At 42.2% G+C, this 22,666-nt stretch overlaps 1 protein-coding gene across 2 annotated transcripts in view; it reads right to left on the bottom strand.

Moving 5' to 3' along the window:
• Nucleotides 1-22,043, bottom strand: part of LOC134880070 (lissencephaly-1 homolog A) — a 32,721-nt gene extending 10,678 nt beyond the window's left edge. The window contains exons 1-5 of one of the 2 annotated variants that reach the window (XM_063906768.1): nt 21,869-22,043; nt 13,413-13,718; nt 3,478-3,562; nt 491-565; nt 29-235 (exon numbers count right to left, since the gene is read on the bottom strand). In XM_063906768.1, the coding sequence (XP_063762838.1) occupies nt 29-235; nt 491-565; nt 3,478-3,562; nt 13,413-13,444 (399 nt within the window). In that variant the 5' untranslated portion in view covers nt 13,445-13,718; nt 21,869-22,043. Of the gene's footprint in view, nt 1-28; nt 236-490; nt 566-3,477; nt 3,563-13,412; nt 13,719-21,636; nt 21,654-21,868 lie in introns of those variants that run through there. The other variant, XM_063906769.1, reaches the window with a different exon arrangement.
• Between the last annotated feature and the right edge of the window lie 623 nt (nt 22,044-22,666).

Genomic DNA, 22,666 nt, shown 5'->3' with positions numbered 1-22,666 from the left:
ATCCCCCCCCCCCCGTGGCAGTACTGACCTTTATTGTTGCGTCCTCAGAAGCAGACACGATGACACTGAAGACTGGGTGGAAGATGACGCGGGTGACGGGACTGCGGTGGCCACTCAGCGTGTATCTCTCTGGCGGGCGTGGGATCCACTCTTTGGGGTCGCGCTTCATAGTGACGGGCCCACCGAGGGTGATCTCCTCCTTCGCTTCGTTCAGTTTGGATTCAAGCTCCATCACCTGCCGGGGGGGTGCAGGCACCGGTTAACAGTTAAAAGTAAAGAAAGACACATGGAGGTAATATCAACGGGGAGGATACGGAAAACAAAGGGTGATAAGTTAGCTGAAGTCTGTGTTTTACACTAAGTGTTTAACAGTTGGATTATTGATGAAACTTTATGTTGGTTTGAACAGTGGATTCATCAGTACCGTCATGAAGCATTCACAAGACTACAATCCCCACGAGCATCCTTTCAGGAGAAAACACCCACAAACCTTCTTTTGTAATCTGATGACTGAGGTCCATTTCTTTTCCAAAAGGCCGGCGTACTTCTTATCCAACTCCTCGTTCTGTGGAGGGGGGAAACAGAAAAAAAAGTATATCAGGCTTACATGCAAAGAAGGCTAATCAAAGTGGGGGGGCTCAGCATAGTCGTGGGGGGGGGGGGGGGCATGCTGAGGTCTTTGGCTGTAGTAAGGAGCAACAGGGAATTATTTACACACCCCTCACAGTCCAACACTGACTGCCAGACACCGCCATCCTACTGTACTACACATACATACTGCACACACCCACACACACCCTAGTCCTAATCCTTCTCACACAGGCTAATCTGCAGCAGACAAGAAAGGCTTAGGCAGCTTACAGCCACACCCCCGGTACAGGAGCCAGCGGTACAGGTTAACTTGTGGCCTGACTCCACCGGCAGGCTAACGCCACAAGCTGCCCGCTAGCTTTTACATAACAGACGGAAGGGAAGGCGTATTCAGGCCGTCTGTTGCTGCCAACACACAAAACCATGTGGAGGCATTTAATAACTGCCACTGAAAATAAACTGGGGCTGCACACTAATGATCTTTCCCTTATCAGTTTATCTGCTGATTATTTTCTCCATTTGTTGACCGGTCCTTTGTCTCCTCAAAAAGTAAACATTGTGAAAACAGCCCTTCAGCCTTTCCCAGAGCCTATGGTGTTATACTCCCTAGCTGAAAAAAAATATTTCTGGCTTATTTATGATTTAAAACAATGAATAATTGGTTAAAACACTTACCAATTCATTTTCTGTTATGATAGATAGACAAGTACTTTATTGATCCCAATTTGGGATTTGTTTTACATTGCAGCAGCATAAAATGACTTAAGATTAAAAGAAAGTCATTTTAAAAGACTCGAAAAATTCAACCAAAAAACTGTAATGAGCTTCTACTCACAAAGGTCTGGAACTCTGATTGAAAGCTGAGTGTTCACAGAGTGCTCCCTTAAAAATAATACAAACACAGGGGACCAATAATGAAAGCAAGTAAAGTGATATTCTATACCCATATACACCAATTCTAAGCGTCATGGTGGCTGTGTGTACAACACTGCCTTGAGGCTGTTCCTGATTTCAAAGCATCAAGGACCTGCACTGACAGAGACCCACGAGTGTCAGTGAGGGAGAAAATTAGTGTTGTGCTCCAATTTCACAGCTAGCTCCTCGAGCCGCGACTGGAAACAAAAGCAGTCCTGAAGGTGTGAGGGACTGCACGTACCACCGATGCTTATATTCAACACTTCTCAGTGACAACGGGCGAGTCCTCAGACTAACGGGAGGTGTATGGAGGGACAAAGACAAGAGGCACTGCAGTGAAATGGAGGAGAAAGAAAACCGAGGCAGAGAAAGAAGCCCAGTTAGGAAAAGCCTGCCATCATCTAATCTGCCATCTGCCTGGAAACTCTGCCCAACACACACAAAGATGGACACACACATTAGAAGTGCCAGAATGCAGCCTGCCAGTCTACTGACAGTGGATGGTATACGTATGTGTGTGTGTTTGACAGCATGTAGGTGTGTATGGTTTCTTTTATAGGGCCGGTAAAAGATTTAAGCATTATGACTCCCATTTATTTCTCCCACTGTGAAAATAAGATTGTGCACAGAGCGTCAGTTAGCATCCTCCTTAAACTGATACCCAAAATGCCAACAAGGGCGACGATAAAGAGGATTAAATTCCCTCTAAAGACAATCTAAACGGACCTGAAAAATGTTAAAGCACGCCGCCTCGAGGAAAATACTAAAAACGACTTGCTTGGTGTTTAGCATGGTGCTGCCAAGGTGTGTGTGTGTGTGTGTGTGTGTGTGTGTGTGTGTGTGTGTGTGTGTGTGTGTGTGTGTGTGTGTGTGTGTGTGTGTGTGTGTGGCTGAGGGCTGATACCCAACAGGGTGCACCTTTCCCTCAGTGCCATTCATCCATTATTCAGCCTGCTTCCACAGAGAAAACGTCTGGAAGAAGAACGAGTAAAGACGGAGGAGCAGGGGGTGGGGTGTCACGTGAACACAAGGTGAAAAAGGTGGTGCTATAGAGAGGCAGAGAAAAAAAGACTCTTAGATGAAAGAGTCTTAGATGAAGAGGGGTTGAGAGGGATCAGTGGTGGCATTTCAAGCAGGAGTGAGAGGTAATATATATCCAATGAGCTCCGGAGCACCTGAAACTTTGGAAGCATGGGAATCAAATTAAAGCCATTTGTTAAAATGTTCAACATTCCCAAAGCTGTTTTTGTTCTTTGGCTCTTAATTACAGACCAGGAACCATGAGGTTTAAGAGTGGACTGCTATCTTTAAAGTGTGACTGAGCGTGTTCACAGCTATATCATCAACAGCGTCAGAATCACTTTATTAATAATTTCCTACATTGTAAGACAACGGGATATCCGGGCTGAACAAAGCAGCCAATGATTCAAATGTTACCTGCCCTTAATTTGACTAAGCGTGTCTTTCAGATGCTTAAGATCCTAATGAAGTTAACAGCCTTTATACTATACTATAAGTCAACCTAGTTGTGCTTCACAGATTACAGATAGCTTCTGACTGCAAAGCATTGCATGCAAACATTAAATATATGACTCAAATATGAGTATGTATGCGTCTACAATTCATTCATAGCACTAGTTTGTACAGGGTTAACCTAATACATGTATTTCCAATATCCTTACACCTGCCAAAATGCCAACAAATCAAATCAAGAATGTAGACACAAATATAGTGCTTTTAAAAATGCCATTTTTAACAAATAAATGAAAGCAGTGGATGAATTAGCAGCAGCAGCATGTAGCATAGATCCCCGATCAGACTGGACCAACATAATTGGGCGCAGGTGCTCCCGGGCACACACGTGAACATGTTGAGTAAATGAGAAAATAAAGTGGAAATCAAGGCATATTGTTTGTACAAATTGTTCAAATTGGCTGTGCGGATGTGTGTGTCCACCCTTAATATACTCACATTATCTAATTCCGCCTCCTTCTTGAAAGTGGAATATGCTTCCTCATATCCATTGGAACGTAGGTAATCGGCTATCGCCCGATTTCTGAAACAGACAAAGAGGAGCCTAATTAGTTCTCCTGATTAACAGACAGATAGTTGTTAAACTGCCACGAGAAACCAGCAGAGTAATGCACTTGTATTTAACAGTGTAAAGACAAAGAGAGAAAATTAGCATGTTCAGGAAACGTGTCAGACATGGTGTGCATGTTACCCATTCAGACTGTTATCACGGTTCTGGCTGTAGAATAAAAATGCTTTGCATGCATAAATGTAGTCTAGCACTGACAACACACACACACACACACACACACACACACACACACGTCTGGCTTCTATAATGAGCGCTTGTTGCTTTGGGCAAATAAAAGGGAAGGGATGACTCCCCATGGTGTAGATAAGGGGGAATGAGAGTCAGTCTGTACCCCAGCATTACCTTCATAAGAGAGAGGCAGACAGGTTTTGGATAGTACTGCAACAAATGATTATTTTCACTTCATTTTAAATTATTCTGTTGATCATTTTCCAGATGAAAGTCTAAAAAATGTGTGTTTCTTAAAAGGTGATCTTTAAAGTACAATTTGATACAAACAGATAAAGGGAAATATTTCTATTTAAAAAGCTGAGAACAGCATTTTGTTTGCCTTTACAAATTATTCTTATCCATACAATGGGCTAGTATTTTCCTGTTGTTTGACTTCCAATAATGGACTTATCGTTGTAGATCTTAGAGAGGCAGGATCATCGTTGAGAATTCAGCTTCTGAGTATTTCTATTTTACTCCAATCCCTATTTTTATTTGCAGATAAACTCAGGTAGACATTTAAAAAAAGACACCACACCTTTCAGAAAGCCGACACAGACATGGCGGGGATGGGAGCAGGGGTGTGTTTCTGTCCTGCTATTTCAAATATGTGCAGAGAGATGTTGAGATAGGACAGACAATGCATGAGACAGCAGAGCTGAAGGGGAGGAGAAAGGAGGCCATCTTCACTCGCCCTCTTTTTGTCTCCTGGCCTGCCATAAGGGACAACCCACACCCACACACACACACACGAACAGGTTTTAGTGGTTTCAAGACTGCACCTCAGCAGCAGCTCAATGAATCAGGAGTTATAAGCTTTAAGTCTCAAACCCGTTCATTCCTAATTAGTTTTTTGTGAGGGGGGAGAAAAGAATCCAAAATGTTCCACTAAGTCTATAGTCTATAGTTCATGCCATCTTTAATAACTAGAGTAAGAAAATCCCTTGATTCAGGCATGCAGGGATACAAATAATCATATATCAACTTGCAGTTGAATTGAATAGATATGATTTTACAGATATATATCTGGCTACTCTTTACGGTTTACCAGTGGCTCTTCCTATTCAGGCTTGGGACATTTCTGGGCATCAAAAAGGAGCCCCCCCCTCCCCCTGTGTAAAATAGTTTTTCTTTTTAACTTGTCGTTACAGTTTTGCAGTTACATACTGGGCTTGCCCAAAAATGACTTTAAAAACACTGGAAAAGGAGGTCAAGAGCACAAATAAAGACACTGAATTCTTGAATGTTTGATACAAATGAGATTTTGACCCTATTGATTGAGCATTTCCTTGATTCCTCCTGTGTTTGCGTGCTGTAGATCCAACAACTAATGCCAGGAGGATCCAGACAAGCTGTCAGCCATGCAAGGCTTTGAGGGGCCAATAAGGAGGGGCCGGGGGGTACAATCTGTCAGCCCAGCCTGTGCCCCCTGTGCCCTCTCAGTCAGCGTTGAGCACTGAATCCCCAGTCTCCCTCTGCCCACCTGAATCCCCATGACAACAGGAGCAGGCCTTATTACAGCTCAAGGTTAGCAGGAGGTTATCTTCTCCAGTGACAGCCTGCCTGCCCCACGTCTGGAGAACCAGAGGGAAGGGCTGGGGGAGTCTGTCTGAGGAAGTGTATAAGCAGGTGAGAAAAGCTGCGGGTGAGGCAAGCTGAGGCACCGAGGCCCCTTTGATGTGGCGAGGGTGTGTCAGGAGTGTGTGTACGAGCAGGTGTGCTTCTAACAAACACAACAATGAGATGTCACACCAGCGTGTTACAGTCTAATTCAGAGGACGGGTATCAGCAAGATCACCTGGCTGCCAATATCCACAATGTCCAAACTCTCACTGCTGCCAAGATTTACAATTAGAAATTATGGAAAGTCTTTCATCGGTTCTGCTGACGTCAAGTCCTTCTACCCAGAACATGGACAGAGCAGGAAATAAAATCAGTTTTCAGGGATTTGAGGGGATGCATGTAGCTATTTGGAAAATACAAGCAAACAAAGGGAATAATTTCTACAGTTTATTGGAGGACGCAGAAAGAGAGTGCATGGTAGTAAAAAAGTTGTTTCGATGTAAGGTTCCCTCCTCACTTTCTATATTGCGTGGTGTTGTATGTAAAACACAGCGGAGCACTGTATTTACGTAGATCCAGAGGATGGGTTGTAGTCATGAATCATTTTCAAAATATTTCAAGTGTTTTTTCATGGTGCAAGAACAATACGGCTTTCACTAAATTATTATTCAGCTGAACCTCACTTCACCCTGTGTGTGGAGAAACCAAACAAAGAACACACTAATGTGCAGTTCTCAATATACCAAGTCCCCAAAGGCTGAGAGGAAAACGGGGGGAAAGAGGTGCACTAATGTCGACAGAAGGGGAGCAAACTGGCTGGTTTCCATGGTTACTGGCAGCCCACAGCTAGATGACGTGATGAGGAGATAGTGAGAAACAGAGCAGGGTGAGTACATGGACAGAGAGGACGGATCGGAGCAGGGGAAGGAACAAAAGAAAGCTTGAAAGCCCATATAGTGGCTGAAACCTCAGTCCGTTTCACTGAGGTCAAAAGGCCTTCTCGATGGGGGACTCACTATTCAAAAGTACAACGGAGAAAATAGGTGCAAGTCATGTTGTGTCATTCAATAAAGTCTAAATGAGTCTCATGTGTGTATGGATGCTAATTGTTTTTCTTACCAATAGTCGACAGAACATGTTAGGAGGGCTGCTGTGGCTGAAGCTGCAGCCATTACTGATACAAGAACAGGTTGAATCTATATATATAATTTATCGCCAGCTGCAGTTTATGGGCAAAACAACCCGTCTGGGAGTCAGCAGCACATCGGACACATGTAGGCACTTTACCAGTAAATCTCCACCACATCGAAAAGTAAGGCAGGGAGGATTTTAGCCGTGTGTCTGCCTGGAAGAGCGTTACTCTTTCAGGGTTTTTGCTGGTGAAGTTAAAGCCTGACATTATTGAAAAATCTGACAAAAGAAGTCAATAAAAAAAGAAGTTTAACAGTTATCTAATGAGTTGATGGTTCTGATTGGCTAATCATTTGTCCAGCGCAGCATTCATTGGATCAATTCCTTGTTCTACAGAGAAAACGCTGTTTCATGTGATGGAGCCAGGCGCTACAGCCGAAGAGTGAGGTGGGCAAATTCAAATGTGGGGATCCAGAGTTGCTCTCTCATGTGCTGTGAAGCCTTAATGGAGTGAGAGTGCCTGTGACACAAACAGAGGGAGAGGGCGAGACGAGGGAGAGATGCATGACCACATCGTTCTGAGAAGAGGGGTGAGTCAGCCATCCAGCATGTCTGCCAGTGACATCATTTCCTCCCTTTTCCTGCCCCATTATCATTCACTGTCAGATCCTGTTTAACGATGAGCAACACTTACTCACAGAGCCGCCAACCGTTCTTTAATTTCACTACATTCTGTATTAGGGATAAAAAAACGTGGCCAGTTTTAGTGAGTCAGAAAATAACTGTTAAGCTGTTTGAAGTGTGCGGCATGGGCTATAAATCAAGAACTCCCGTTTAGCTCAAAAACAGATTAGGCTGTACCTGGTGGTGGCTGGGCCATTCTGTTTCAGCGGTCAATGGATTATGATCACACATTAACCCATGTCTGTGGCATGGCCAACAGCACAGTCCAGTGATAACAGAACAAGATCTCAGTTGCATGGCTGTTGCTGTGTTTGCATTGAAAACAATAGAGTGTGTTGGCATCAGTCTGACAAAAGCACAACATCAGGGCTGTTACTGACAATTATTCTCCAAGTGTACATTTTTTATTAGTCATTACATAAGGTAGAAATAATATTAAACGTCCCTCTGAGATTCCCCAGACCAACAGCCTTAGCTTTGAAACCATTTCAAAGCTAAGGCAGATTTATTTTGCCTTGGTGTGAATCTCAGTCAACGCTCATTCACTTTAATGGCCTATTAATAACTATTTTTAAAAACTGGACAAAAGTCACTGTGCAACGACACTGCAAATATGTTCATGCCGAGCACCACTTACGATACATTAATTACAGTTTAGCTGGAAAGCCACCTACTCTGCCGAAGTGTACGAAAAGAGACGTAACTCTCCCCAGAGCACACAGCACTCTCATCAACTACAGACATTCCATTAATGCTCTAATAAATCAGAGAGGGAGAGATTCAGCTCGTCTGGCCAGGCCATTGCACTGTGCCATATATCTGTCTATGGCCACAAACCTTACTATTCAGTATTACTAGACCACTCGATGTTTGGGCCTGTTCAATGTTTTGAATCTGCTGATAAATGTTTATTAGGAAGAACCTGAAGTCTCTGAAAGGTCCCCTGGCACATATACAATTGTCCTTCTTATGGATTATTTCCAGACATAAACGGTTCTTTTGGTAATGCAAGGGAACTGATCTTATTGCTCAAAGTAGTAACAGAATAGCAATACTACCACCTCCAGCATCCATTCACACCTCCAGCACAGCCATGACATGGTTTACCAAAATACATGAACTTTTTCAGCAATATTATGCACTACTGCTGAGAAGGTAGAATGTGTTAAAGTTAAGAGAGACATATTTTCCAAAGTAGAGGGTGTGTTGAGAGAAGAAGCAGGACCGTGGAGAGCTGGAGAGATGATTCCTCTGTTCTAACAGCTGAGTACTGAACAGCTGATAACTTCCGAGAAGCATTCCACAAAAATCATATGACAGCATTGCATAATTGCAGAGTAACAGTTGCATCTCTGTGAAAACTGTAACTAAAACTGTAACCAATCTACCATAACTCTTGCTTGACAGAAGAGGAATTCCATGCCTTCTTTGCCGAGACATGAAGCCTGTCTCCTGAAGGTAACAACTGCCTGGATTAAGCAGACAAAGATCCCAGCATATCATTTCAAAGAGGAAAAAATGAAAGCGAAAATCTGGTCTATCCTAAATGTCGGCCCTTAACTTGATTCGGAATTTTGTCAAAGCCTCTTAGAGGGCCGATTATTCTACTGTGGTTCATTTCAATGTGAAACAGGTAGGCTGTCAGGGAAAGAAAGCAGTCTTCTCTTATACGAGTTGCGAGCACTGCAGCGGGGATCAACTCTTAAGCCAGAAAATACTTCAAAGGGGAAACTCTCCCAGGGATCCACCAAAGACTGAGCAACCCAGGACAGTCTTTGTACTGAAAGCAGAGTCGACACAACAGCAACTAGTCTCAACCAAGGATGAGTGTGCGCAGTATGGTCTCAGATCAAAACGCAGCATGGTCAACTTACAAAATACACAAAGAAGTCACACGCTTATTTCTATAATGGGCGTGAAGCATGGCATGAACACAATTTCTGTCAGATGGTGATGGAGCTTTGTTGGCCAAAGTTTGAGTAGTTGTGCGTACTTTCTTAAATCCCATCATGGTGTGTCATCTTCAAGCTTAGATAGACAGAGATACGTTCAAATAGAAAGAAATGTTTGAACCAAAACATATAACCTCTGAGGAACCATTTCTTTTCAATATCTCTGGGTAATTCTTGTCATTTGAGGCAGGGCTGCAAGTTATTACGTTTAAATAATTCATTTATCTTCCCATTAATTTAGTATTCCTTACGTTGAAAATGCAAAAAATGGTGAAATATTGCCGTTATAACAGTTTATTCTGCTAACCGTCTGAACTGAAGATTATTCAATTTATTATCCTACCGCACAAAATAAACAACATCATGACATTTATAAGCTGGTACAAGCAAATCAAGGCCATCTTTTCTTGAGAAATGACCACAGACTTTAATTGGTTATCAAAACAGTTGCCAATTCGTTCTCTGACTGCTGGAAAACACTTGCTTTAATTTGTGAACATGTTGCCAGAAAGGGGTGATGTATAGATAGAGAAAATCAGTACCCAACATACCACTAATGATGCACACAATAAAGCTGTGGATGACCGAATGCTGGATTATGGCCATTGTAAACTCCGTATTCTGTGTTCTGAGATTCAGGTCCTCTTTCTAAAACCAGGGCCTTTCCATATGTGGGACGGTGAATAATTGATATTGGATGGTGGGTCCAGAACACAGACACGGTTTCCCTGCCAATCCATCTGTCTGTCAGTCCTGAGGCACAATTCAGCTCTGTGCTGATAGACCCCCTGCAGATGCATGCAGCCGTGTTCACCACGCTGAGCACCAGCAGAGAGGCTCGGGATCTGAACACGTGAGACTAAAGCCTCGGTTATACCATCTCGCATGGACGGTGGCACGGACATTAGTTGAAAAGGAATAGCGAGTAAACATTTGATCTTTTTTACTCCCTGGTGGCTCCTTAAATTTCTCTTTTCTTCCACAGATGTGTAAAGTGAGAAAATGTTGAAGGGCCATGTCTGATGGTGTGAGACTTGGCTGCACCGACCCTTGCAGATGTGTGTGTGTGTGTGCATGCAATGGGTGTGACAGGTGTGTCCTTAAGAGGAAAGGGTCCAACTAGGGAATAGTTGATGCCATCAGTGCAAATCTTAAAAGAAGTTTAGCCTTTAATCCACAAATCTTGTAACTAACACTCAATCACCAAATTGTTGACCAGTTTAAAGCTGGAAAAAACCCTGAACAACCCTTATTTCAGAAGCTTTCCCTGTACAGTTCTATACTAGAGCTGTTCTTTGTTTGAGCAGCCTTTATGTGTTCTGAATGGTAGGAGTCTTGACATTTGACCCGTTATGTCACCACATTGACAGCCAGGGGAAGATGGACAAAAGAACAGAAAAAATAAAAATCACATGCACCATCTTGTAACATGGAAAAAGCTGTGGGGATTTTCTTTGTAAAGAAAGAGAGTTCAAAAGCAAAGGCCCATCTGCACACAGATGCCTCCAGGTCTTGCAGGGGAGCAGATAGTTTGTGTTCTGCATCTATTTTTATTTCACGCCAGCGGGGACGAGTCCCCTGACCCAAGCAAGAAAAACAAACGCGCTTTTCATTGGATATGCTCACAGAAATAGAGTTGTTGTGAGGAGGATGCTGCGCAATCACAACATCTGACTGCAGTGCTGACAACACAGAACCAATTTAGGAGAAAAACATTATTTCTCTTTTTGAAAAGGTGTGGTTTCACATTGGTGATAGAATTGTGCAATTTCTGGCTGATGTTAAAGAACAGGTCAAGGTCTATTGGAAAGACAAAAACAACAAGGAAGGATGACGCCTCTTCTCTTGTACTAATTTCATTTAGATTTATGATTTTTTTCTAGAAAAAAAGGAAAAATTAATGCCAAATAAAAATAATTGAGGGCAAACTTAACAGGAAAATGAGTGCCGGTTTCCCTTGAGTCACTTGATGACTTTAAAATGTGAAAGCAGTGACCTGAATGCAATGGAATCAAATCTATACGTTTGCTGCCTGATGGTAGACCAAAATGTGACAAAGAAAGGAGGGGTCCCAATGAAACAATCTCGTGAATAGCAGACAGTCAACTGCTCCCTGTTAACGCTGAGTTTTCAAGCTGACTTCCCAAAAAAGAGGCTGACAGTTTGAAATAATTTCTTGTAGAGGCACTTGTGCCAACAAATTCAAAGAGAGCACCCACAGAGCCAAGCGAAGAATGCAACAGATGCTTGAATGTGACTGAAGTGCTGTGAGGGTCTCACACCAGTTTCCTGCGGGCTGTGGGGCCGGAGACTTGTGTAACGGAGAAGAAAAGAGGGGTAGAGTGGGGGTCCGTGGCAGCTTCCTCTGAATAGCAAATAGCATGATAGATTAACATTCCAATAGCTCTCTCCATACCGACAGACCCCGCCCCCAGTGCTAATCTAAAAACACAGGAACATAGTGAGGAATGCTAAGAGCCCTGTCATGTGAGCGCTGAGGCATTTCTCAATGACAGCACAAGACGGGGTGCAAACATGACAAACATGGGTGTCATCTCATTTCAAGTGAGCAGCAAACACCTTCATTGTATCCGTTTTAAAGCTGTGTCATTTTGACATGGCTTGTTAAGTGGAAGGGAATTATTAAGCAGCAAAGCTCAGCAAGATGATTCCATCTCCCTCTCATGACCTTGTATCTCACAATGTGCTGCCTTAACTTTTATCCTCCACCTCAGGGGTTAATTACCAAGCCCAGACTCAGCAGAGCCAAATTACAGTTCGCTCATTATCAGTCTCTCTCACTTTCACCACTCGCTCAATATAGCACAGAGCACATGTGCAGATATTTCTTTGTCTGTCTGCCACTTTACTGGATATGACAGACAGTTTCCAGGAAGATTTTCTGAGATCGTTGGCATGTGGTTTCCCCGTGGAATCACTCTTGAGCCGTTTCCAAAAAAACAAACGCACGAAGCTTGGTACAACACTTTGGATCCTTGTTTCTTCCCGTGTGTATATTAGGGCAAAGGTGGCCCTCTAAGCTTCTCCAGAATGTCACATAGGGCAGACTGTGAATACTGAACATTTTCAGGGGTTTGTGGTGTAGATGGAGGATCAATGCATTTGTGCTCCGAGACCTCGGTGGAGCTCAGGACCCTTAAACCAGTCATTGATTCTTCCGGAGGGGTACTTGGTTGAAAAAATAAATGTCCTTATTTAAACTTATACCAGTAATCAATACACATCCTTCCCTAAAAGCCAATAAAAGAGTATTTCAAACAGAGGAGGCTTTAAATAATACTAACAAAATATCAGTGGTTTCGAAGTAGAGTTGGCTTTAGCTTAGGCACAGGTATAAAACATACCTCTTGGCACAGTCCCACATCACAGCATTAATTGAGCTGTATCATACTGTCACTAACGCTCATGTCTCTGGGCATCTTCAAGAAACATCTGGCTCAGATCAGCACAACAGCAGCTTAGCTTGTTTGACCCCCACATTTGACTGGATCAGCCAGAATAACATGCCACACGTGTCAACAAACAGAGATGTCTGTAATGAATCAATCTTTGTAGTTTACATTCTGATACAGCGTGGTAATAAAACTAAATCTTATTCTTGGAGTGCTCGAGTAAGCTCATGGCTTAAGCTGCCAGCCACCAACTACAATAACAGCAGAACATGTCTGGCAGGGTCAATGTGTCGCAATGTTCCACTTATTTCCCCGAAACTTAAATTGTAGTACATTTTAAATTGCTGGAACCCACATTTTTGTTTTCTTACATAAAATTAAATGGTGATTTGGGATTGCGAAACACTGACAGTTGTCCTAACATAATGTCTGGCTTAGAATTTAAAATGAATAAACGCTGCATTTATTATTGCATAAATGTTACTTTTTAGGAACTTGTGTATCATCTATAACTAAACCGATTCTTAGCTGCACCCCTAAAATAAATATTGCTCTTGTGAAAACATGAGTGGCTTTGAGAAAAGCAACTAACGATGTTGAAGACCATGGTTGTGCTAGGCAGCAGTGTGTGTGTGTGTGTGTGTGTGTGTGTGTGTGTGTGTGTGTGTGTGTGTGTGTGTGTGTGTGTGTGTGTGTGTGTGTGTGTGTGTGTGTGTACATGAAAGTGAATCTAGTATGCAGGGGAAAGGAGAAATGCAACAGATGTACAAATTATAAACAGTGTATACCCATTCATCCAAACACTCCAGAGATCCTCACATCTCAGCCACATGTGTGTTGGTGACTTACAGTTCATCTCGTTGCCGTTGTGACAGCACCATGGTGACGGGGCGGTGTGGGCGGGGCCGGAGGGATCAGTTGGTAGAAGGTGAGCGTTGTGCAGCTGCTCCCCTCAGTCAGGAGATGAGCTGAGCTGATCCAAGCAACACGGGCTAATGAGCTGCGTACTCCAATGGCGGGCAGTTGGTTTTGTCCAAACAAAGACTCAGACTGAGAGAAGGGGGAACGCAGGAACCGGCCCCCCAACTGGCTGACTCCAGGGACGAGAGATGTGGAGAGCCTGCAGACCAGTCACCAGCCGACTCTACACTGCATCTGCAGAGGAGAGAGAGGGAAAGTCAGCATTAGGTATGCATGACAGATAACATGAAGAGTGGGTGCAGGAGAACATGTTTATAGGTCAGGAGTGCTGCATGTCTGCACCAGCTTGCATGCAGATAAAACGGATGAAGAACCGGTCAACAAGGGAATAAATAACTCAAGCACAAGATAAGTCAGATGAGGATGTGACTCCATCAGCAGGCCCCATCAATCACACATTTTATAAAAAGCTCCTCCTTTTCATAAACCACTCCATTTGCTTTGCAGCAGATTCCTTAATTATCTTTGTCTCATGTAGGGGGGTTTGGGAAAGAAAATGGACTTGTTTACACCAACCGACAGCGTCATGTTATTGCTTTCATATATTCAACGAAAAAGTTGCAGCTTTGGATGTAAATGTGACTAATTAGCACAGTGCAACAGTTGAATGAATATAATTGGATTCAAGCCCGGGTGAGCATCGAGAAGCAGCTGGGTCATCCCTGTGAGTCCAGCCACTTGACAGCGAGGCCTGAGAGGCATTGCTTTCCATACACACCAGTGCCACCACACACGTTATACCAAATGGCGTTGTTTTCTGGAAGGGATATGAAAGAAAATCTTAACTAAAAATACTTAAACAGGCCCCCGATACATCTGGGTAATAGGCAGCATTTCCCTCTTTACCAAAACTTCAGAGTTTAGATAAATCCAGATTATTTCAGTAAAAAGTTTGTTTTGAGAATGAATTTTGAACTGAATGAATTGTGAAAAGCTTCCCATCTCGTACTGTCATGTCACCAGTCTGGTCTGAGACCTATGCTCTGTTCTTGCAGCACATTCCTTTCTCAGTGAACACAAGAGCTGACCCACATTCTCTGAGCAACGTACTTCTCCTCACAGGTCACCGACAGGAAAGAAAAACAGGACAGAGCGAGCAGGCTCGAGTAACGGCCGCTCTTGTCTAATTCCCTGACCCTGTCGCCTCATTACGATTACTCCTCATGAGCCTGCTGGCCTGACTGATGAAATCACTTCAACTGTCAGCCAAACATTTATTAGTGTTGGTGTGGAAATGTTTCTATTACCATGAGTGGAGTATTGATGTGAGGAACTATAAATGTCAACAAAATGCAATGCGGCTTAGAATAATGTGATGAAGTTTATTACAGTGCATAGTGGTCTTGAAAAGCACTTTACCAAAGCAGGTACCCCCTAGAATACTAACTGGGAAATACAATAAGCCTCTTAGTCTACTGGGATCAGCCTAAATCTCTGCCAGACCAGTTAACAAAAAGGTAAAAACAAAGCCAAGTTAACTCCTAGAGACCTGCAACAAACTGCAAAAAGGACATCCTGGCACTCATGTCGAGGCACATGTATGTGAAAGGAGAAGTGAAGGACACCTCTGGAGAAGGCACGAGGAATGGAGACACAGCAGGAAGTTGCGATGAAGGAAAATTCACACATTTCTAATTTGAGCTGATGATGCAGTAGTGAAATTACCACTGGGGAAAATTACTCATTTTCACTCTTGCTTCTGCATGCAGAAAAAGAGCATGGCATCTAAGGACGTATATGTATATAAAAACATAGCGCTCGTATATGGAATATTGAGCCCATTCAGCTGAATTTAAAAAAAGGTAAAACAGTTGCGTTTGCTCGTGTTTTTGCATGTGTGTCACTTTGACATTGTAGAGAGCAACCTCACAAAGCCGACGGCGGACCTCTGGACCTGATGTGACAGCAGTCCAAATGTCTGCTTACCTCTGACCTCCGTGTGGATCACAACGTGCAGGGGGATTCTGGCATCTGCCCAACTGCTCTGCCATGCTTCACAGCAGTACGACAACACAGTAAGACAGGGCACTGAAGCTAAAAATAGTCCTTTATAAAACTCCAAATGGAAAACATCCATTAAAAGGCCTTCAACATCAACCTGTAAAATAGCTGTGGTGTGTGAAATGAGGACACACTATATATTGATACTTCCCTCTATACTGCTGGCAGCTGTCATTGCTGTGAGTCTTCATTAATGTGTTGGACTCCACTCTCTTCAAATCTCATTTGTGGTCTCAGTACTGAGCAAAGTGTATGCTCAAACACATGATCAGGCTAACTGGCTCAGCACAAAATGCCGTTGTGTCTTGTTGGAAAGGGCTACAGGCTTGGTGCATCCATAAATCTGCCCAGTGCCAGTTAATAATGGTTATGTGTCTTCCTCCCATTGATTCTCTTGTCTTTGTGTAGCAGCAGGAACAGGGCCCCTTGCAGTAATGCAGCAGACTGCTTTGAGAGACGCCTTTTCATTTCCTGATGAGTCCCAACAGCTTATCGGTTGTTAAAATGCCACATTTAATGAATAATGAATAACGGAGAAAATCCTGTCTTTCAGTTTAAGAATGCAACAACCAAACGCCACACCCATTGTATCACTGTCTTTTGTTTGTATCTACTGAAACATGAATTGGACCACCAAATATAATTTTTTTGTCAAATCCCTCAAACCAACACACTGGAAACTTAGAAGACAAGACTAAGTGTCAGCATACTATTCCAAAAAGGGTTTTCAAGAAGAAAAAAACCTGTTAACTACTCAACACTGAAAAAAACTAAATGTGCATCTGGTCCAAGTGCTCAATATAAATAAAATGTTATTACCATGGCTCCCACAAACTGCATAGTGGTATGACAGAAGAGGTATGTGTGCAACACATGTATAAATCCTCTCTTTTAGGTCTGACACAGCAACTCACCCTTAAGGAATGAAATGAAAGAGAGAAATAAAAACACGGTCAGAGTTTGAGGTCTGACTGATAGTGTATCTCAGCAGCCCATTGCAAAACATAGCCCCAAAGCAATGCTGGAAATGCTGACAGTCACCGCCTCACCGTCACCTGTAAGTCAGTTTACTGCCAGTGTCATTATGTCAGCAAAGCATCTCAAACAGCTGGAATCTGGGGCGTCTTCATTTTTTGTCGGTGACTTCGCCTTCATGTGACTTGTGTCCTGGGAATGTCACAGAATATTTCTTGACTGTCTTTTTCAAACCAAACTATTGACCATGGGGAAAAAACAACTAAAGAAAAAGAGGCTTTGTGTGCTTTTATTGTGATGTTTGGTATCTTATGCCAGTTACTTGAATTGTCACACATGTGACAATAAAGTACCTGTAATTTAAAGTTGGTTTCAGCAGTGGCTGCAACTAGGGATGCACCGATTGCAAAAATGTCGGCCGATACCGATGTTAAGAATAACATTTTTGCCGATGTTTTACTATGTAACCTGTAATGGTAGCACAATGCAGACTAAGGCAGTCTATCCCAGAGAGAGTGGGGGATACGTGTGTGCATGTGTAAGCGAGAGAGAGGTTGAGCGAGCCATAGTAAGTTTCTGGAAGTTAACGGGGGTAGCAGCAAGTATAACAAAGTCACATATATATACGACGGCCTCCCAAGAACACTGAAGAATGGATTTAATTTACCGATCCTCCAGACACCCGGTACACGGGGCAGAAGTCCTACCTACAGTCCTACAGTCACTGTTCTAATCCTTTAAAATTATGCTAATGCGACTTCTCCCGTTCACGTAGCAAAACATAAACATCGGCGACTGCCATCGGTGATGTCACCTTATTTTACCGATGTGCTGATGGTGGTAAATAGGACTAACATCGGCCGATGTCTCACCGATGTATCGGTGCATCCCTAGCTGCAACTCTATTCAAGTTCTGAGTAAGGTAATTTTGTGGCAATAAATGTCCCTATCAAGAGACAGCAACCCACAGAGTAATTGACATGCTCTGAATGCACGTTGCTGTATCAGCCGGATGAACACGGATCATTTATTATGCCAAGCAATGAATTAGGTAATGTGCTGCCGCTCTGTCATTAGCCTGCGCTGTGTAGAGGTCTGTTCATCTCCAAATGTCCGAATTCTTAAACCACCAAACCTCTCTCACCAACGGGACTAAAAGGCTGAGTATTCTGTAAATCATCTTCGGTTTCTGTGAATGGCTGTTCTTGGTAAAAGCACTCAGACACAAATCATCCTAAGAGCTTTATCACTAACTGAGTGAACATCTGGCTCAGCTTTCAATCTGCAGCCGTTACAACCCGCTAGGTGCCCGGGACGGTTTTGAGTGTTGGTGACAATCAGATAACCTTAAATAACACAGCCAGTGACATCTTTGTTAAGAGGCTAACAGAAAAGATGGGCTATTAATCAACAACACAGCAGATCTATGGAGCTAAATCAGGGTCATAAGTTTTGATCATTCAACAAAATACTATTTATTTGAAAGTTCAAGTTTTTATCCTGAACTTTGAAAAATAAATGATGTATTCAAACAAAAAATCAGTCTTTAAATTATTTTTTCAGGTTGAATATTGTTTTGATTCAGTTCAGCAATTTTGGGGAATAAAATATTTATTTTCATAATTCACTTTGATACATATTTTGATATTTGAATCCTTATTTTTTTCAGTTGCTGATTTTACGTTTTCAGTTTCAAATCTCGTTTTTCAGGTTTTACATTTTTTTCGCCTTCAGACTGTTTTCACTTTCAGATATTTTTCTATGCTTTCAAACTTGTGGCACTTATGTTGCTTGGGGGGCGGGGCTTACCAAAGAGTTTTTGTGGCATTGTAGCACAGTTTATTGCTCTTATACCACTATTGTTGCCAACTACGATGCTCAGCAGCTTGCTTAATGGAACTTTGACGCTGGTATCAGTTTTGTTTACAACCAATCACGGGAGAATTGTGTATAGAAAGTGTTGAGTTATATTTTTCACGCTACTTAACATCCATGAAGGCAACATGACATAGGGAGGGCTGTCACTCAAAATGCCAAACTACTGTTTGGTAAGCCCCGCCCCCCCAAGCAACATCAGTGCCACAAGTTTGAAAGCCAAAAAAAAAGGATCTGAACGAGATTTGAAACTGAAAAAAGAATCGTTTTGAATCTGAAAACGTAAAATCAGCAACTGAAAATAATAAGGATTCAAATATCAAAATATGTATAAAAGTGAATTATGAAAATAAATATTTTATTCCAAAAAACATATTTCAAATACTTATTTTTTGTTTGAATACATCATTGTGTTTTCAAAGTTCAGGATAAAAACTTGAACTTTCAAATAAATTGTATTTTTTGGAATGATCAAAACTTATGACCCTGATTTAGCTCCATACAGATCACGGTAACATATGTGATCAATCTGTACCTTGTGCTTTTGCTAAATTGTTTTAAAAAACGTCCATGTCAACAGATCTTTTCATTTGTAGGATTTAATTCAGTACTCACAGCTTTGACTAATTCTCTAACACAATGGCCACCAGACAAAAAGTACCAATCCTTCATATTGACAATCCAATGTAGCCAATGAAATGATCAGGCCATCCTTAGCTTTGTTACCTGACGTAAGAGCCCTATTAGATCAGAGCCCACATCCAAACACGGAGGGGCAACAACAGACTGAATAGGAAGTCAATCTATCGCACTGCATACACAAGTGGGAAAAACACAATGTTCACTGTACATGTGAGAGTAAAGTACAAGATCAGTTCCACACAGTAACCATAATATGCAAAGACGTTACTGTTTTGAATTATTAAAACTCTCTATTTAGATAGGAGGTGAGCTTAGTCTGAATCTTGTTCATATCCAACCTTTCAATTATTCAGGCAACTATAGCAACCACTATAACTGGTTTGGGTATCATTATATTCAAAAGTCTTTAGAGTCGGTTGCCATTTACAGACGTTTTCCCACAATGCAAGCGATCATTTGTAGTTTGACTGGCAGTTGCTGCTGGCAGCGGGTCAGTAATGACCAGTCAGCTGGAGTCCAGCGGGGGTGGAAGGTCAACCTCTGGGAAGGAGAGACTGCCCTTCAGCCTACCACAATCACACTTGTGCTGATCATGTCAGTTGACACAAAATAAAGAGGCCCTCTTGGCAAAACTGTACATTCTGCTCCTTTCAGGCAACACTTCAGTTTCTACCAAGATGACATTAATGAAGAACATCCTGCACGATCTGTGGCTTTGCTTTACTCTCCTAATGTTGGACTGGCAATACGTGCTATCAAAGCAGATCTTGTGATGGCTGAAGATTCTACAATCAGTGCTGTGTGACTGTGTTTCCATTGCTGCCTGCAGTGAATAGAGACTGGCTGGTGGGATGGACTTGCTTAAATTAACCTTCGATAAGGACTGACAATGAAAGCTTTCAAGTAATATTTAAGAAGAATTAAAAATGCCTGTATTTTGTAAAGAAAGAGAGTTGCTGTAATCATATTAGCTATTTTTTCCAATAAGTCAAAAACAGATAATGGTTTTAGTAGTTCACTTGTATTTCTACATCATGCTCAGTCTGTACATTATTAAAACACATCTGGCGTTTCTCTCACAGATCACACTTCTTTTTGTATAGCTTTTTCATTTATCACTTCCTTACATTTCTAAATGAAAATGCTTTACAATTTTGTTTGCAGCAAAACCATTCATATGCTGATTGGTCAGACAGAAATAGAACTACCTTTAGTAATTACTGTTTGGATGACCTGTGTTAAGCTATATTATATACCAGGGCTAGATATATACTATGCTATTAGATTAATGAAGGCATAACCCAACATTGAAATACAGGGAAAAAGACTTGACTTACCACAGGTGGGAAGATATTCCTCAGTGATGTAAAAAATAAAGACTGCATCAGCGTTACTCCAGCAGAATACATTGAATAACCCATAAAAGCTGATTATTGATTATAGGTTGTAAATGTAGATAGCCCCAAGGATTTAAGGATCATATTCATTTTCAAGATTTGTCAGTCCAAGCCCAAATACTCTTACCTGAGAGAAAAGCACTACAGTCAACTTATTCAGTTTGAATACTGTTCAAATTATCCAATATTTCCAGTAGATCAGATCCGCTGCAAAGCAGTCCGTGCAGGCGGGGCTGGGAAAAATAAAACTCACCCAAAGATCCCTGCCCAACCGACTGCTCTAATGTTATATCCGATATCACGACACGGTTCACATTTACGAGGGGAACTCGCTAGTGGGATTCACTGCACACCCATGTGAGCCGATGATTTGCATTCATGCCCTTGGAGCACAAATGTCTGACCCGAATCACTCTATCATACATCCACACAATGAGAGAAAAGAAACGTGCAAACTGAAAACTAGGCAGGCAGTTGAGCACTGTGTAGACTCAATAAATATAAACTCATCGTCTGCGATGTGCTCCACCCTGATTTTCCAACACTGTGCCAACAAACCGCATGAAGTCGCAGAGATGATAGCAGCTACAGCTGAGCATCCACCAGTGTGACAGCGACACAGGGATCACACTCAGAAGCATGTCATGTTAGAAAACTGCAGCAGGGTTGTGTGATGTTCAGTTACACTTGTGTGCACAGCAAATACACAAACCAGATGACGGATATCATCTGATACAGCAGTTGTGCGAAGCTGTGGCGACTGCACAGTCACACAACAACATATCCACCCACAATGATGGCAACAACATATTCATCAGAGCTCACGTTAGATGCCAGTGGTACCGTCGTGTGACCCTCTTTATATTTAGTTGTCCGGGTTTTTGACAGGCTGCACCAAGGCAACCCTAAACGATGCTAATTACTGATTATTACTAACTTGCGAAGGACTCCAAATGCAGCTGTAATTTACGATGGCCCTGACATCTCATACACTGCCATGTTTTCACATCGATGCCTGCTGACAATTTTGGTCGACATGACGACGGTGCCAGCCGGTGTCTCAACGTTATCTATGGCCATTAGCTAATGTTAGCTAAAGTTAACGTTAGCTAAGTTAGCAGTCACAAAGTTAGCTCGTACATTCACTGTAACAGAAACCACAGGCTCGTAATATGCACTCACGCTCAAATGGCCACAATTACCTTACACAGCAGCTAACGTTGGTAGACAAGTGCTCAATATTGTTTGTTTATCTGGACTCAAGGATAAACTCCGCTGACAAGGTACCTGCTGCTCCAGTCCAAGCGGCCTATCCGCCATTTTGAGACATAAAAAGGAGGTGCAAAAATTACAGCCACATCGTCATTTTCCCCACCTAACGCCAGATTCCTTCGACCCTGACCGGCTTCACAAGTGAAAACTATTTGGACTCACCCTATTGTTCTTGCCTGTGAATATCCTCAGCCGTCTTTAACGGTAACACGACCCGACAGGGCGTGAAATTTCCGCTCCAAAATATGATCTTGTGATGTGGAGGTAAAGTGTGCCCGTCTTGTCTCTCCGCCGCTCCTCGCTTGTTTTTTCGTAGGCTACCGCATTCGCCTTCAGACAGGAGCGCGCACGATGGTCGCGTTCACGGTCTGACGGGAGTGCGCACGCCCTTGATAGAAGAAAAAAATATTTTCAGTTTTTAACTCCTGCATGACTTCTCAGTAGCCCTGCGTTTAGAGCAACAGAAGTGCTGTAACTCATTTTTTGGTCAACTACTGTACTGTACTTACTGCACTTTTGAGGGACTTGTACTTTACTTGTATATTTCAAATTATTGCTACTTTGTTCTTCTACCCCACTACAATTCAGAGGTGAAACGTTTGCTTTGACTCCATTACATGTATTTAATATAGCTTTAGTTACTTTGCAGATTTGGATTAATGATGTAAAATATAAATCACACTTAAGACTTCAGTTACACCTGGAGTAAAATTCACAAGCTACCCTGCAGTGTACAAAGTAATTCAATTTCAACCTGGCTTTAATAAAGTCATTCTTATCTTAATTAAAATAGGCTGCACCTTTACCAGCTTTGATAACACTGTAATGCTTCAATATTTTATCAAAACATATCATATAAATTGTTCTTAGAAGATGGGCCATCCTGAATAATGACTACTTTTACTTTTGGTACTTATGGTATATTTTGATGTCAATATTTTTCTACTTTTACTTGAGTAA

This window comes from Eleginops maclovinus, chromosome 18, assembly GCF_036324505.1.
Source record: "Eleginops maclovinus isolate JMC-PN-2008 ecotype Puerto Natales chromosome 18, JC_Emac_rtc_rv5, whole genome shotgun sequence".
Taxonomy (NCBI): Eukaryota; Metazoa; Chordata; class Actinopteri; order Perciformes; family Eleginopidae; genus Eleginops; species Eleginops maclovinus.
Note: the sequence above shows the minus strand (reverse complement) of the source record. Positions and strands in the feature narration are given on the sequence as shown.